Below are 17239 nucleotides of genomic sequence, written 5' to 3'. Positions count from 1 at the left end.
TACTCAGATTCTGGGGTGAAAAAGCTGGGGCTATGTAGTTAGAGAGCAAAATTGTGCTCACTCACTAAAGCTCTGATGCTCCACTTTAATGATCCAGGGAGGAAAAAAACCTGTGGAAACGAGCAGTGGAAAAACGTATATTCCCCCTCCCCTCCTTTTTCTTCATTTTCACACATGCAATACAGATATAACAGTGAGGTATCCATTCTCTTTGCCTGCAAGGAAATGAAAAGGCGTATTGTAAGCCCAAGGCTAGTCTGGTTGTCAGCCAGGAATGAGTCCTCTGAAGGAGAAAGGGAGAGGGGCTGGCGAGAGAAGAGGCTGGAAATGAGGAGCTGGAAGGGGGAAAGCACACTCTGAGATAGGTTGGCTGCACATGGCTAGAGGTGGCAGGGGTCTTGTGCTTCCTCAGTATGCAGGTGTTGGGAGAAAGGAAGGCAGCTTATACACAGGCATGTGTCTGGGGGAGCAGGGTCAAAAATTTAGACTATTTACTTAATCCCTTGGAAAGGCTTTTTTCTCTTCTGTTTTCTTTTTGTGTTTAACAGACTGCTTTACAGGGGACACGTGTGGTAATTAACACATGCAGCTGTAGGGCTTCAGCCATATGTCTGAATTTCAAATGGCCATTGATCTGGCAAATTTGCTGCTGCTGTCTCCAACCCCCCACTTACAGGCCTTGAAGATGTGGGAGAATTTATAGAGTCTTTACCTTGAAGAGACCAAAGCTAGAAGGAGAGCAATAAAGGGGAATGTGAGTGATACTGGGGAGAGAAAGAAGAAAGAGTGGTACTGCAACCACACCATTCTATGCCCCTTGCCCCAGCTCAATGTATATTACCAGGTAGCTTCAGAAATGTTTCCAAAGCTAGGGATCTTGTTTTTAGTATATAAAGCTTGCATAACAATTGTTAATTTTTTTGACTTGATCAGAATTACAGTGTTCCTTTAGGCATTTCAGATGTGCTCCCTTTTCCACAGCTGCAGCTATCTGGGCTCTTGCACAGCCTAGAAATGACAGGGTGATAGTTGATTGTGGATTTTGAGCAGCCTTTCAGGGGAGGTAGTTGAGGAGGGGAGTGTCTGTTGGGCTGTATGGAAACAGAGAATACTTCACATCAAAGCAGTGGCTCCTGGAAAAAAAGAAAAAAAAATGATATATTGTAGGTAGAATAAAACCAGAGAGGCTAAACTAAACAATCATAAGGTGGTTGTTGCTTTTGCCAGCAGTCATCAGGCAGCTGTTGACAGTGCTATAGAGCTTTTTGCAAACTTTGCTCCAAGTTTGGGGCAATGTCAAGTGCTAAAAATCTTGCTATGAGATATGGTGCCTTAAGCAAAATATTTCTTTGTGTGGAAACTTTTTTGCTCACTGTTTTATTTCAAATGTCACTCAAGGCAGTGAGCCAAATGGAAGATGGTTCAAAATTAAGATACTGTAGCTTAAAATTCTGCAGTATCTATAATACTTCTAGTGTTTACAGGGTGAGATATAAAAGAGTTCTTCTACCAAGTACGAAGCTATAAAAATGTTAAGCATCTCCTCCTCTACTTCCTGTCCTTCAATCTAGTTTTAAATATTCTCAGTGCTAGCTATTGCTGATTTCTTGATCTCATCACTCACTCTACAGTGTAAGTAATGCTGGCACTTTAGAGGTGTTTCTGCTTTGGATTAAAAAAAAAAAAAAGCCACCAACAAACACTCCTAACTAGTCCAGCTTTTGCTGACTGTGATTTACCCAGCCTGTATAATATTGGTAGTCTGTTTCTCTGGTGTTGTGCCTCTTCTCTCCAGTTTCCCTGTGAAGCTTAGTGCCAGGACTGTGGAGCAGCCATGTATTATGCTGCCTGCTCTAACTCACCTCCCTCTTCTCAGTTCATTAATACAGACAGTACTCCTTCTTGGAACAAGACGGCCTAGCATCCCTTCTATGGATTGGCAATAGCTTTTCCAAGTAATTTTGTTGTAGCCTATATTGATATACATTTGGATGCTGTTTTTATTACACAGATATAGAGCCTAATTCTTCTTTATTCAGTGTTTATTACAGCTTATTTCCCTTCAATTGTTAATCTTCCTGAAGAATAAGGTTATTTCAATTCTTCCTCTCATCTTCATTACCTTGATCCTTTTCTGTAGAAAAAAAAAAAAAGGAAGTGCTGGATTTACAGCTGTGTAATTGCTGGGTTGTATTTACCACACAAAGCTTTTCTATGCCATTTGACTTGGGAAGGTGTCTCCCGGTCAAAATGAGCCTTGGAGACTCTGCTTTGAAACTGCCTGCCATCCCTACAGTCAGCTGCTATTGGTACTTGGTAAAAATGTCATCGTTCATCAGCAAATGTATTAAGTAGTCATGTTTTTTGGTAATAGGTAGTTTTTGGTGCTATGTGTTATGACCATACCAAGAAACCATTTATTCCCCATGATTCTTTTAGCTGTGTCTCCATTTCCCCTCAGGTATGTCTCAGTAGGGGATGGCATTAGACTCTTGAAGGACAGTTTAAGTACACAGCTGAATGAAAAATATTCTTTGCTCCCATTGGGAGCCTCTTTCTGCAGGCTATATGTGGTTTCTAGTTTTGAAGGCATTCCAATAGCCTTCCCAGGTGTTGTCCTAGCTGATTTTTTACATAGTGAAATTGCTGCTGGTTCATAAGGAGAAGAGCCACTTTCATGGTGGTCGAGATTCATTTCTTTAGCAGTGCAGAACATTGCTAGCAGCTGTGAAACATCAGTCTGCAATGACAGGCAGGCTGAGATCCTGTCTGAAAACTTACCAGATGACGGAAGCAGAGCCTGGAAGCTGAGCTGCAACTCTGAACTTTGTTCCCCTTCTCCTTTCTCAACAAGCAGTTGAACTAGAATGTTTTAAACATTCTTAGATTGCTGGTGAGGATGGGCTCATAGCTTGTCTGCTGCTAGATGCTATGTCCTGAAATCTTCTTAATTATTCATTTTTCATTATTATTATGAAATAAACATACAAGTCAATATGTGGCACTTACATGTAGCATTTCTAGGTAAGCTGTTCAGTAGGGCTAATGGACTCTAGTCCAAGGAGGGATTTAATGTTGTCCCTGCTGCTGCATAGCTTATTTCAGAAGATATATGAACAAAATAAAAGAATGAATTTTGAAATCATGGGATTGGGAATATTGTTATCTTTCAAGGTAAAAGTGTTGTATAGCTTATACAGTAATTGAAAAAGAAAAAGAGAACATTTTGGTTTTTAACTCAGTAAAGTAGCCAGAATGGCAGTTGGGTAGAAAAATGCAGCAATACCAGGGAAATAGTCCCTTCTTCCAAAGAATTGCAGTACTTTAACTATGATGGAAGGGAGGGACTAAGCTCAAAGGAAGAAGGGCTTGAATCTGATAGAGTGGAAATGGTAGATTAAGAAAATTACTTGTATCTTAGCAGCTCCCTCAAGAGCCTTTGAATGGATATGCAGGTCCTTTTTTTTTTTTTTCTGCTTTTCCTGGCAATTTGAGCCACTCTGGAAGTGAACTTAAGGTTTTTTACTTAAATCAAGACAATTAAAATCACTGGCAACCTACCTGTCACTCTTTGAGACGTGACATAACTGGAGGCTTGGTTCTGTAGGTCAGAGCTGATGACAAGAGCATGTATTTCTAAGTCACAGGATGATTTCTGTTTGCTTAAGGAATAAAACTGCTGCTGGGATTGTTACAGAAGAGTGAGAATAATAATCCTCTGAAAGTGGGGGACGGCACAGTGGGGACAATGTCTTCACAGCTTGACACTGATTCCACATTGGTCAAAAAGAAAGCTTTTTGTGCAGTTCTAAACTGAAGACGGTCTCAAAAGTAACCTGACCTTTATTACCTACTTCACCTTTTTAACAGATAAGGTTCAAATCTGGCCTTGGGCAATTATTTTTCCTATTACTTCCAAATTTTTGAAGAGACCTCTTTTGCCTTTTGGGAAGGAGTTTGGCTGTGAAGTCTGAAAACTGCAGTAAGGTAAATCTATGCACAGTGACAGGTCTTCTCCATTTAAGCTTCCTTGCATTTGACCTCAGAAATGCTCTGATAACCAAACTAAAATCTGACCATATGCTTCTTTATCCCATATCTTATGTGTAAATTGCTTTTTTAGAGAAGATCATCTCTGTGTTGGAGTTTGGCCCAGAAATGAACTGAGAGTTCTGGCTCTAAATAACAGGACTGTGTACAGGTTCCTTATTCTGAGTTACATCTGTACTCAGACTACCTGTGGGGTACTGCTGCTTCTTGTCCAAAAGTCCAAGCCTGCAAAAATGGTTAAGACTGTGGTTTACTGTTTACAATTTGGAGAGAAACTGGTGGCTAGCCAAGAAATCTTATTTCACAGGTTTTGAGGTTTTGAATCCCTCACTTATTACTCAGTAGAACAAAAGAGAGATCACACAAACTTTTGGCTCCCTCCTGTCCTCCTAAATTAGTTGATTGCACTATATTGGGGATTTTAGCTTGAGAAAGGGGAGAGCAGAGGGTGAGTCTCAAGTTTGAATTAGGTGAATGCTCTTAAATAATGGCTTCAATAATCTTCAGATAGTTTGTCTTCTGCTTGGAAGCATGCCCATACACTTGAGAAAAATGTTCTTTGGAATGCTACCTTTCTGTAAGTGTGTTAAAACAACAACTTTTCACGAGTAGTGAAGCAAATGTACATGACAAGAAAGTTCACTAACAGCTCAGCTTAATTCTCTGATCTTTATATCTTTATTTGCTGGTTCAAATAACATGTAGTGTCTCTGCATTGACACCAAAATCCCTTGGAGTTTTGCTATCAAAATGGTGAAGTGTAATGGCTCAATTTTCAACTGCCTTGTCTTCCATGCAGCAGTACTAGGAAGATGTTTTTTCTCCCCAGAAAGGTTTGCACAGCTTACAGAAGGGAGTCAGGTGTTTTAAGTGGTAATTACCTTAAGGGCTTGGTTCAACCTGCAAAGTTCAAATCTGAATCTGGATCTGAACTTTCCCAGAGACAGAGGGTGGTTTTGGACATTGTATTGGTTTGACCTATTATAATGCAAGCTCTGAAATGCAGGTTCAAATGTGGGCTGGGATTTTGTATCTTTCCAAGTATGAGACATTAAAGGTCACTTTTACATGACACATAATTGAAATAATATAAAACTGGATCTCATGTTGGGGAAGGTGTCTACAGCATTATGTTTGAAGGTTAATACCTTGCTATGTCTTAATTTTTCAAAAGATGCTGTTTAAAGGCTGTAAAGAATGAGAGGTTAGAGGGGAGGTTTCTTTTGGGTAATTACTGTAGAACTGCCTTTAGAACTTAGACAGTAAATAAGGACTTTGGATTTTAGAGAGATTCTGTCTGAATCTCAAGATTCAATAGTTTTAAGGCCACTGAACCCCAGAGACTAGAGCATTGCTATTAATGAGTGCTGCTCCAGACTGCTTTTGACACGTTTGCTTTTGAAGGACCAGACCCAGGAAGAGGGAGCTCTTTGTTTGTGGTCAGAATAAACGCATTGTACACCCAGACAATTAACTCTTCAGTCGACTTGCCAGCCTCTGTAAAGCACTCCGCTCCCCTCTCTGTCTACCTCCAGTTCTATTCAGACACTTAAGCGCACCAGTGTTTTTTGTTTATTATTCTGAAAAAGTCCTTCACAAGAATAGTCGAGCAGATCAACATTGTCCTCCCAGCAGCATTTATCTCCGCCTGGCAGTGAGTGTGTCAATCAGGAATCAAAAAGCCAAACAGAGGAGGCTTTGAATTGTGTCACAGGGGTCAGAGTTACTTCCAGCTGTCTGTGCATGGGATAGGCTTTCTTGCAGGGCGAAGAATTGTGCTGCCAAACAAACACTGAGTACATTGGACCACAAAGTCCTTGGGGCTTCAGTGGCTTTTTTCATGTTGATGCACCTGCAAGGGAGATGTGAGAAGGAAGTGGGGGGAACTAATGCCTTCCAGAAGGCACTGGGAAAGGCTCCTTATCCTATCTGGTTGATATCTGGAATGCAGTGCTGAAGTAAAGGCTGCCCACATCCATATGGCATACAGAATAGTTGATGTAGGAAGAGAAAAATTACTGCAGTGACAGTGCAAGTCAACCTTTGCACTCAGGAGCCCATTAAGCCCCACAGAGCCCTTGAATGTTTGGCACTTAGGCATATTTTCCCCTTTCTAAGCAAAATTTTGCTTCAGTTGTCCATGTTCAAGTGTTTGGAGGTTGTTATATCCAAAGGCAGCACATTGCTGCTGTTTCTTAAAATTAAAGCAATAAAGAGTGAGAATGTGGCTTTTGCTGGTTTGGTTTAAAAAGCTGTTGTTTTTTTTTATAACAGCTGTGGGATCTCCATGCATAGAAGTGGTTGGACTTGATGATCTTAGAGGTCTTTTTCAACTTAAATAATTCTATGGATAGGAGTGTGAAAACTTGGGAGGGAGGTCTATCTGCACTGGTGTGTTTCTATTTCAGCTGCTTGCAAAAACTTACCTTGATTGGCCAGATTGAAAGAATTTTCTTTGCATGAATGCTAACTTTCTGCACTTATGTTGGCAATATATGTCTGTACACAGAAGTTGCATAGACTATTAAATTAATTATGACTTGCTGAAATTGTTTCATTTAATGTAGGGAAGGATTGTGGTTAAGGCAACAATTTGCACCTCCCCTGCAGTACTAGAAAGGACATGTATTTTTGTCTAAGACCCCATGCAGTGCAAACACAGCACACAAGTTTTGTTGTCTTTTTTCTTTTTTTTTTAAATACTTTAAAATACTCTGGATCTGGGGGTAATACATAAAAATGTCAGAGTCAAAACTGCATCTTCAAGATTCAGGAACTGCATGGATACATGGAACCTAATTGACCTGGCAGCTCTTTGTTTGTCTGCCCGGAGTTACTAAATCTGCAGGAATGAGTATGTATGACTTGAATCCCTCAGGAGTACTGGAGCCTGGGAAAGAGCTTCTCTCTTGCTGTAGACTTGACAGGTTTGCTGAAGGTGGACTTTGCTGCGTCGAACAGGACCTGCTAAGAGTTCACTCATTGTCCTGGCTCTCTGTGCTCTAAGTTGCCTATTTAGCTCCAGCTGTGCTCTCTAATGACTCAGCCAAAACCAGATGATGGTAAGTGAAGGAGCCACTTGACACTGGAAGAAGGCTGCCTCCTCCCAGAGCAGAGCTATGCACTTAAAATTGTCTTCTGCTTATTCTATCAGTCTGACTCAAGTCTGGAAACCATTGATGTTCAAGCTATAGACTTTAAAAAAAGATTAGACTTTGTATACAGCTTAGATGATTGACTCCATAAACACCTGTGCTCTTCAAAATGGAAGTAATGTTTACAGATTGCCTCATGGATTCCAGTCAGAACATAGCATTAGCCTCCCACATCACATCTCCTATCCAGGAAAAATATACTCACTGGGCAAGTCATCTGAGTACCTGCATCATCACATTAGCAGACCAAGACCTATGTGCTTCCCCAGCAACATCAACCTTCAGTACATCACTTTTATCTCCTAACTTCTCTCCTTTCTACAGCTTCCATTAGGTAGCTTGAGTTGAGAATGGTGATTCACAGCAGCAGACAGTTACTTCACATTTTTCCATAGTAATAATGCTTTTTTATGTCAAGGAGTTTACTTTTCTCCTGATGTAATCTAAGTTGCTCATGGCTTTAGTGCTTGTCACGCAGAGTAAAATGGTCACTTTAACAGGTGTCGTCCTTCTCCCTCAACCCCAGTGTACGCTACAGTCATTGTAGATGTGGATGCTTGCTGGATGTTTTGCAAGGATAAGACATGGGGAAAGGTATTCTAGTGAGAGCATAAAGACTCCTTGCCCAGCACTAGCAGTAGATCAGGATGTCCAGTAATTGTCCCTGTTTCAAGTCAATGTCAGTCAAGCGCAATAAAAACTGTTCTTGCTTATGAGCTTCTGACAGTAGTAGAGGAAGTGGAATTCTGGTTTGTATCCAAGATACCTTAATGTGAAAATGCCCTAGGGAATCTTATTTAGACCTGCCTGTTTCACTCTTGTCCTGTGGAAAGATAAAAATACCATTTTAAAGTTGACAGCAATTGAGCCAGAAAAATCTGCTTAACTTTTGCAAGTGTACCCTAGGAAAAGGACACTTACTGGAGGAATTTTATAGCTTTAAAATATTCCATGAGGAGGTATTCCAGTGAGTGATACTGTCTGTAGACAGTGGTCTTGGAAAAAGAAAGTGGGTATTCATGCTGGGTTGTAAAACTTGGAAGAGAAGTATGCAGTGAATTCCTCCTCAAGGCTCGGAAAATATTCTGCAACCAAGAGATGTGGTTCTGAATTACATGAGTTCTGATCTGGAGCATTGCTATCTAGAGGGATTAGGAAGTAACACTTGATCTCTTTAATCTCTGTGACATGCTTTGCATAAGGAACTATTGCAGTGGCATGCCTCTTTTGAAAGTGTGGAATTTAACAGCTCTTTGAAGAAAGGAAGATACTGTACCCTGTGAACATACTTCATTGCCTTTGTACCCAAAGTAACAGTATTATGTACTTCTCATATAGTATCACAGGAGACCTTATCCCTCTGGAATAGTGAGGGGGTTTGTTCTATGTTGAAATTTTTATTTAAGGAATACAAAATGTTTTTCCAAAACTTTCAGCTATGTAAAATAGAACTTATGCCTTGTTTATGAGGAGCAAACAGGCCAGTGGAACAAATGTTCAGTGTGACAAACGGAGTATTGAGCGAGAGGAAAAATCAGATAAGAGCAGGCAAGTCTTAGGGTGGTTTTTCTGCTGAGAGGGAACAGCAGTGAAACTTGATGTAAGCTAATTTGGAACACTGAGAGTTACTGAGAATTCTCCAGTTTAAGAAAAAAAATTGGTAGTTTCAGAGTAAGAAGCTGGCAGCTGGGAAGTGAGCATGGTGTTTTTAATGAAGTGCAATTTTTGTCTTTTATGTGACTATTTCATGACCTTTAAAAAACAATCAGAAATATCTCTGGCTTTTGATTTTTGAAATATGGTGAATGTAATTACAGGGCTCTTGTCTATTGCCTTTTTTTCTTGTATGTGTGATGAAAGAACTGTATTTCCTTGAACAACAGGGGAGTAATTATACTTCTCTCTATTTGCAAAGCCCTTAATACTGTGCTGGGTGCTGCTACAATGTGGACTTAGTGACAATTTGGCCTTAGTAATCCAGTAAGGAAATGATTGTGTAATCCATTGAGCCATTTTACTGAGATTATCTTAAACAATAGCTTTTAACTGAAGGGTTTGTTTAATACTCTCCAGTAGCTTAATGGCTAACTTCATACAAAAGCTGATGCAGAATTCTCTTTAAGAAAAATGTATTTGACAAATTGTAATTGCTGCTGTGTTCCTTGCACATGTGAGTGTGAAAGAATCCCCCTGAACCTGAAACAACCTGTGTTCTGCCAAATTTCAAGTAATGATTTGGATCAAGTGCTGTGGCTCAGATCCACTTCTAATTTTCCCCCATTGTTGGCTTCTAGGTTGCTGCTTTAAATCTGAAAAGCAATTCTGTAATTACTTGGTGCAGAAGCATTCATGAGAGCAATAAGAAACTTACTATTGCACTGGTCTTTTTTAAAAAACAGGTCTCTTCCTGTTTTGTATAACTTGAGAATTATTCACCTTTCTAGTTGTTCTATGAGTGTCTTCAGCAGTTTGGGGTTGGTTTCTCAATCTTTAAAGCCAGTCATGCTAATTACATTCTGTTCACTGCTTCATTTCAGTGTAAAGTGCCATCCTAAATAAATAACAAGCCATAGCTGTGGCTCCTGGAGTCTTGCAAAAGCAGAGCAACCTATTCTAACATAAAAAGGGAAGATCAGCTATTTACTTTTATCCAAAGAGCCTTTAAAGGGCAAAACCTTCCTCCTTGTAACTTAAGAAGTATTCCGGATTTTTTTTCAAATCAGTTGCTCAAACTTTAAAAAAAATAAGTACTGCTTATCCAGGTTACTGGTAATGCCCAATAACAGAAAAGCTCAGAACAAGAGCTGACTGAGGAATGGTAAGTATTTTTTCTTCCACGTATTTTTTGTTACACTTGTAGTTTAGCATAAAACCAAATGCAGTGATGAAGAGGAACATGACAACAAGGCGTCTCTCTCATTTCTGTCAATGTCCTTTACTTAAGTGGATCTCTGAGGTTGAAATGGAATTCTCAGCATGTTTTTGCTTTCTGTGAACTAGACTACTTTGTGTGGAAATGCACAAAATAAATTAACTGTGGAAGAGGTATTTTAGCTTTTCCTAAAAAAACCTGCAAATACAGGTATGGGTGGAAAAAGTCTACAAGCTTCTGTTTTCCATCTCTGCCCTTCCCTTCCTCTTCCAATGGTCTCTTACTTTTGTAAATGGAGCTGATATAAGAGAAGGCTAAGGGCAGTTATTGCTTCCTCTAGGAAGGACTGTCCCATGTACGTTTCCTCCAAAGAGTGTTTGCCCTGTGCATCTGATGGTCATGGAGATAGAGGCAAGCCTGGCTTTCCTGGCATGGACTCCTCCCTCCAACAGATTTTCACTGTGCTACTTTGCATTTGAGGGTACTGCCCACTTTACTGCTTAGTGTCATTCTTGCCAATAACATATGCAAAGAATAGTTACTAGAAATTGCAGGTTTTAAGTCACTGTATTTCCAACAGGAAAAAAGCCCAATTCTAGATGTAGTAGGCTGACCCTGGCTAGGCACCCACCAGAGCTGCTCTGTCACTCTGCTCTGCAACTGAATAGGGGAGAAAGTGTATCAAAAGTTTGTGAGTTAAGGTCCAGGAGAGATCACTCACCAAATACTGTCATGAGCAAAACAGACTCAACTAAACCTGAACCTAATGTAAGAGAAATTATTGTTCCACAATTTTCCATTGGAAGACACTGCCACCACATTGCAATTAGAGAACATCTTGATGCAGAGATTGTGAATAAAAAAGATTTGCTATTGACCATCCCATTCTAACACCTCTGCAGTAAATACTGGTGCCAGTTCTACACAGGTAAGTTTCAGAAGAATTTTTCTTTTGAGTAAAAGGAGTGAGGAAAAAGACACAATAGCAATCAAAGAAAAAGAAAAAGACAGCAATCTCCAGAACCTTTGCTGTCTCAGGAAATGGCCTGAGTAGCGTAAAACTTAGTGTAAAACTAAACTGACCTGAAACTAAAAAGGCAATTAATTGCCTTCTGGGGACACTATCAGGTGATAAACACCAGTGGTTTGAGGAGGGAGGGGGGCGGCTTTTTAAGTCTACCTAAAGGGCTTGGTGCATATTTAATGTAAAATGTTATTGCTTTCAGCATAAAATGATTTTGTTCTGTCTGTCTTCTCTCTTTTCCGGACTTGGCCGGGCCATGTACAAATCCCAATCATTCAACAGTACTGGAGAGTAGATAGTATTTACCTCAATAATGGTAGTTTCTTTTCGATTCTTTCTAACCCTCAATTCAGATGATGGTTTGAAGCCAACGCCTACGATGGAAACCCAGCCTATTTTCGATGGAGAAGGTAAGAACATCCCTTAAAATAATAACAAAAAAAGCTACTTCCCTCTCCCTTTTCTCTAGGATTTATGATTCAAATGCTTTCTATATCCTGCAAAGCAGACAAGCCAGTGAATCTCATAAATTATCAAAATTTTAGAGTGCCCTTGGGACCTCAGGCATTTTCTCTAATCCTTTTACATCCTCCCCACTTTTCTGGAATCTAGCAATAACACTAGTTGATCAGACTCCGGGTGTAATCTTGGAGGAAAAAGTGTGTCCCAGCAAGTAAAAAAAAAGATGCATCCAATCAGAAGTGGCCACTTCCTTTAGGCTGTCCTTACCCCCTTGCTATCTCCACTCAGATGATGCTAATACTGGGAGTTTCATAACCTCTGCAGTGTGTTAGAGCTTCACAAAAGGAAGGGTAATGCTAAACCACAGCTTGTGAATGTTGACTTGGAAGAAAATTGCTGGGAGGTTTCTTTATTTAGCAAATGCTTTCATTGACGCACATACTATTTAAGCAAATGAAGTCATTGTCTTGGGCCCACTTTAAATCATGGCCCACCCAGGCAGTTTCCTTCTCAAATAGGCAATCTTGCAATTGTATTATTTTGGAGGGGGAATATCAGACCTTAGTCTATTGGAAGCCTTTAAACAAGGATAAAATGGCTGTCATCACAGAGGGTTCAAGCCTTTTACACATACAAACATAAATACCAGTGGGAATAGTGCTCCTTTGGTAGTGAATAGGCCTTACAGAAGCTGCTTTTATCTTGAATATTGCTTGGAAGCAGTGCCTGTTTTCTACAGGTTTAAACCCACAACCATTATAGTGAAGCTATGGGCTGAAGTATGGAGCACTCTGTGACCCATCTGAAACTGTAGACCATAAGGCAGTGAGGGAAAGCCTATACGTTTTCATAGGGCACTGCTGTACTTTATTCCTTTTTTAAACTGGATCAAAGGCAGAAATGGAGACTACTGAGCAAGAGGAGGAGCTACTTTTCTATTGATATTTCCTGCTTTCTTATAGAAACGGGTGCTGTGGTGGGGTTTTATTGTTGCTAAAATAAACATATTTAATGGCAAGATGCTATAGTCCTATCACTTTGCATTTAGTGATCGTAGATTTGTAGCAATCTTCTTGTGAGCTTTAAGAAACAGTAAAGCTCTCAGAGAAAAAACACTCTCAAATAAACAAAGGAGACTGAAGCCATGCTGGCTCTCTCTTGTTTATATCAAAAGAGGGTTCCTTCTGGCAGTAAGCTGATATTGTATTAAAATACTGTTGGCAATCACAAACTTCTGACCTTAGAAGTTTTCCCCTGAGAGGGTACCCATAGATATTTAAAGGAAGGAATGTGCTAGTAGAATGCAGGAGTGAGGTGATGTGGTTAATACAGCCTGGTCAGAAGCTCCTTCTAGGACAGTTTAAACATTTTGGTCATTCAAATAGAAGTGGACAAAATTCTTGAAGTGGTGTAGTGAACACACCTTTTCTGGTTCTTCTGGTGATGGCAGAATCTGAAAAAAGTGTTATTCTACTTTCCATGAAAAACATTTTCAATCAAAACCCTTCACATTGATTTATAGGTGAACTCCAGTCTGATAAATGGGCTTGGACTGAAAGATGAAAGATTGGCTCTCAAAAACATTGCAATATATTTTTCAAGACCTTATCTCCTAGACTTTAAGAGAGCATGACTAGTGCCATGGCCTCCTATTGTATTAGCAGTGTCCCTCATGCCTCTGGAGAACAGATGGACAGGCAGGTAATCAGGCTATGCATTGATGAATAATCTCTTCTAAATTTGTCACTCCATATTTTGTCATCTCTATTAGTAAAATAGGACTAGTAGATTTTGGTGGTGGCTGTAAGAATAAACAATTAATGGTGTTATTCTTGGGGTGTCTTGTGCAACACCAGGAGTTGGACTCTAATGGTTCTTGTGGGTCCCTTCCAGCTCAGGATATTTTAATAGTTTTAAAGTCCTGAGCAACCTGCTCTGTTCTTGGAGCTGACCCTGTCTGGAGCAGAAGGTTGGACCACACACCTCAGGATGTCATCCTGAACAATCCCTTGATCCCATCTGAGCAAGCATGTTGTGATACTTCACTAGAAGACTCTCCCAGTGGCTTGGGTAGGTCTTCCTGAGGAATGGCTTGTACTTGACGTCTGACACAAATGACAGAAAAGAGCGAAACAGTTATCCATTTACCTGTCAGGTCTGAAATCTTCATAGATGTTCAAAGGCATTAAAGTTCAGATCCCATTCCACTTCAGTGAATTTGAGAACTGATGGGTTCCTGTAAACCTATATATTCAAGGCCAGGCAGCCAGGGTGGAGCTGGTACCAACATGTATGAATGATAACCATGTAGGGTTTATTTCATGTTTTGCCTTTGGTACCTTCCATACACAAGGGGCTGACTTTTTTCAAAGGGCATTACATCCACTGAGCTGCCCCTGAAATGTGTGATAACTCTTGGACTTCAGCAACTCTAAGATGAAGATTCACCTTTCCCATGTTTTCATCTACATTAGAGGATAATGAAAATTCGCATTTCATGCATAAGTTCCCCTCCCACTCCCTACCATCTGCCCTGAGGGCATAACAGAGCAGTGCCAGAGATAATGTCAATCAGATAACTTAAATTCTCCCATCCAAAGTTTGAATCATAACACAGCCATCTCTCTAAAAATTATTTCATATTATTATAATGCAGATCTTAGAGATGTTTATAGTGAATCTTTTTTTAGGACAAGATTCTCCTCTGCTGAAGAGTGTTTTATTAATGTCCTTGGTATAGTTTTAAAATGTAATATTCCGTCCTGCACTTCTAGGCTATCTTATTTTCTTTTCACCATCTCTTTAGTTTCCATGTGCAAGGAGTAGTAATTTCCTAAAGATATATTCTTTACACATCTCTTCTTTTTGGTAAACTTTGCCTCTTAATTCAAAGTGGGAATCTACTCTTTTCACAGATCTGTTGTTCAGAGGTGCCTGTAGTCCAAAAAGATAGCCAGGTTACTTGGTTTAAAAATACATATTTATGGTAGATTCCAAGGAATTAATTTCCTTTTCTTTATATTTCTCTTTTTTCACAGAACTGCTTTTTGTAGACCTTTCAGCCTCACTGAAAGATGTACACCATTGTATTTCTAAAGACCTTCATCATTCTTCAGCATCTATTAACTTTGATTGTCCCTCATTTTTCAGCTGTAAACATACCTGCTCCATATAATGCAGAGTCAGAGCTAAATTTCATCCCAGATATGGGAGTTTAGGCCCCTTTTGGGGAGAACTACCTCAAGTTAAACATTGGGTAAGAGCTAGGAAGGGGAGAAGCGCACAAGTAGAAATAGTCATTAAACCAAAGCATGTAGGTGTATGTATTTATAGAAGCATATGATGGCTGAATGTTGATAAAATAGTGTAGTGAAACTAGCAGATAAGGCAGTTTTTTGCATTCCAGCAGCAGTAAAAGTTTGTTTAACAGTGTTCAATCGATACTTCCTTGTGAAAAAAATGCCCTAAACACAATTACTATTATGGCTTCAATCAATGTGGCTGAAAATATTTAGGAAGGAGAAATTAATTTTCTTTTTTTTTCCATGTTCTTTCAATTTATAATCAGTTTCTCTTTACTCAGCCAGCTTCTCCCTTTGCTGAGCAGATCCCTGTATATGTGAAAAAGGAAGCAAGAAAACTCCTGTGAAAAGTTCTTAGAGGAACTTAAGAAAAACCTCAGGAACCTGAATTTTGTGGAAACTGAATTTTTTTTCAGAAAGTATCAGTCCTGAAAATGTCACATGAGGTGCTCTAGCCCATGATAGCAAGTACTGCTTTGCTCAGTTCTAATCAAATGCTGAGGTTATGTCATTTCTGTGGCTTAAGGCAGGTTCAGATATGTTTTGAAGTTGATTGTAACACCTCAGAGGAGGTGCTCTAAGCACTTTTTTTCCACAAATTTATGTTTGGATGTCTTGGTTAATGCATCAGACATGCTTTTCTAACCAAAACCTATTTCTTTAACAGACTTCCTTTCAAGTCTTTCCAGAAATATCTTCATGTCTCTGCCTATTTATTTCAGATTTTGTTGTTGCTTGTTTTAGGGAACTGACTGGGGCCAGACCTTCTTGGGCTGTTAAAACAATATTTAAGGTCTGGATTGACTGTTTAAAATCTAGATTTCTGGGGGAAATAGCATATACTATAGCACCCAATGCAATGTTTGTGATCTCTGAGTCTTGAGGAAAAAGGCTTTTTGAGAATTTAGGAAGTGGAGATTAGAGGGAAGAAAGAAAGAGTTTTGCCAGCAGAGATATACTTTCTGAAACAGGAAGATAATGAGAGAACCTTGTGGAAGATTTACAAATGATGGTTCACAAGAGTTGGAAGACCTCACCAGGGGATGAATCTGTCTGTACAAAGATGATAGATTAGTTATGGCATGATTGTGGCTGACATCTTGTTTTCTATGAAGAGAGACTGAGAGAGTTGGGGTTGTTCGGAAGACACCTTCTAGCGCCTTCCAGTCCCTGAAGCCAGCCTACAAGAGAGCTGGAGGGGACTGCTACTACAAGAGCATGTTGTGACAGGATAAGGGGGAACAGCTTTGAACTGAAAGAGAGTTGGTTTGGATTAGGTATGAGGGAAAAAACTCTTTACTGTGGGGGTGGTCAGGCACTGGAACAGGTTGCCCTGAGAAGCTGTGGCTGCCCCATCATTGGAAGTATTCAAGACCTGGTTGGATGGGGCTTGGAGCAACCTGGTGTAGTGGAAGCTGTCCCTACCCATGGCAGGGGGGTTAGAATGAGATGTTCTTAAAGGTCCCTTCCAGCCCAAACCATTCAGTGATTCTGAGTAACTAGCATGTGTAATTTTACTAGTTGCTGCAGTTTCCTTAAGGCTGTTATTTTTATTCTTTCAGAAATCACAGCACCCACCCTTTGGATTAAGCACTTGGTCATCAAAGATTCCAAAATGAACAGCTCTAATGTAAGGAATTCAGGTAAGGTTCCATCTAAAAAATTTATTATTTTAACTAGTCTGCAGCTCCTCACATCTGTTCTTGTTTCATTCTTTCTTCATGGAGCTATCAAGCTTCTAGGGTTACTTGCAGCCCAGGCTACAAAGTAATTTCAGATAAGGTCCTTTTTTGTGGCCATAATCAATGTCTGATGAAGGATGTTTGTTTCCACGACACATAACTGGGGAATCTCTTAATTTCTTAATCTGTTAATTCATTTTAGTCATCTGTCATCTTTATTCTGTTTGCTGTTCAGCATGGGTATATGAACTGAGGCATTTGGCTAAAAGATCGGGGCAGTTGTTTTGGTCTAAGCAGTTGCAAAAAATACAAAAAGGGGCTTCTTTGCTAGTAAATTCAAGATTCTTCTCTGCAGGGGATATTTTTTGATAGAGAAATGAGCAGATTATTTCACAGCTGAAGGTGGTTTAATTGTGTGTGAGCCTACAAAAATGTTGAGATTGTTTTGTGGGTAGTGGAGTGGATGGAGGAAGACCAAAGTCTAAAAAACAGCAAAGAAGAGATCATGAACATCAGTGGGAAAAGGGGAAGCAGGAAGACATGAAGTCAGAGCGTAAAATTTGAGATTGGAGATTAATGTGTGAGTATCAGCATCCTTCTTTAAGGATGTCTTTCAGGTAAGAGCAAACACAGCTTCTGGTTTTTGTCAGCTGCTGGGACAACCAGCAACTGGCTGTATAATTGAAGGTGAC

At 39.8% G+C, this 17239-nt stretch overlaps 1 protein-coding gene across 5 annotated transcripts in view; it reads left to right on the top strand.

Annotated features, from left to right (window-relative positions):
* Positions 1 to 17239, top strand: part of SMOC1 (SPARC related modular calcium binding 1) — a 128803-nt gene that overhangs the window by 69543 nt on the left and 42021 nt on the right. For 4 of the 5 annotated variants that reach the window (XM_054276508.1, XM_054276507.1, XM_054276504.1 and 1 more), the window contains exons 6-7: positions 11422 to 11511; positions 16428 to 16508. In XM_054276508.1, the coding sequence (XP_054132483.1) occupies positions 11422 to 11511; positions 16428 to 16508 (171 nt within the window). The remainder of the gene's footprint in view (positions 1 to 11421; positions 11512 to 16427; positions 16509 to 17239) is intronic. The other variant, XM_054276506.1, reaches the window with a different exon arrangement.

This window comes from Melozone crissalis, unplaced genomic scaffold (assembly GCF_028551555.1).
Source record: "Melozone crissalis strain CALT ecotype California unplaced genomic scaffold, PUWL_Pcris_2 ptg000018l_1, whole genome shotgun sequence".
Taxonomy (NCBI): domain Eukaryota; kingdom Metazoa; phylum Chordata; class Aves; order Passeriformes; family Passerellidae; genus Melozone; species Melozone crissalis.
This window is presented reverse-complemented; position numbering and strand designations above follow the sequence as displayed.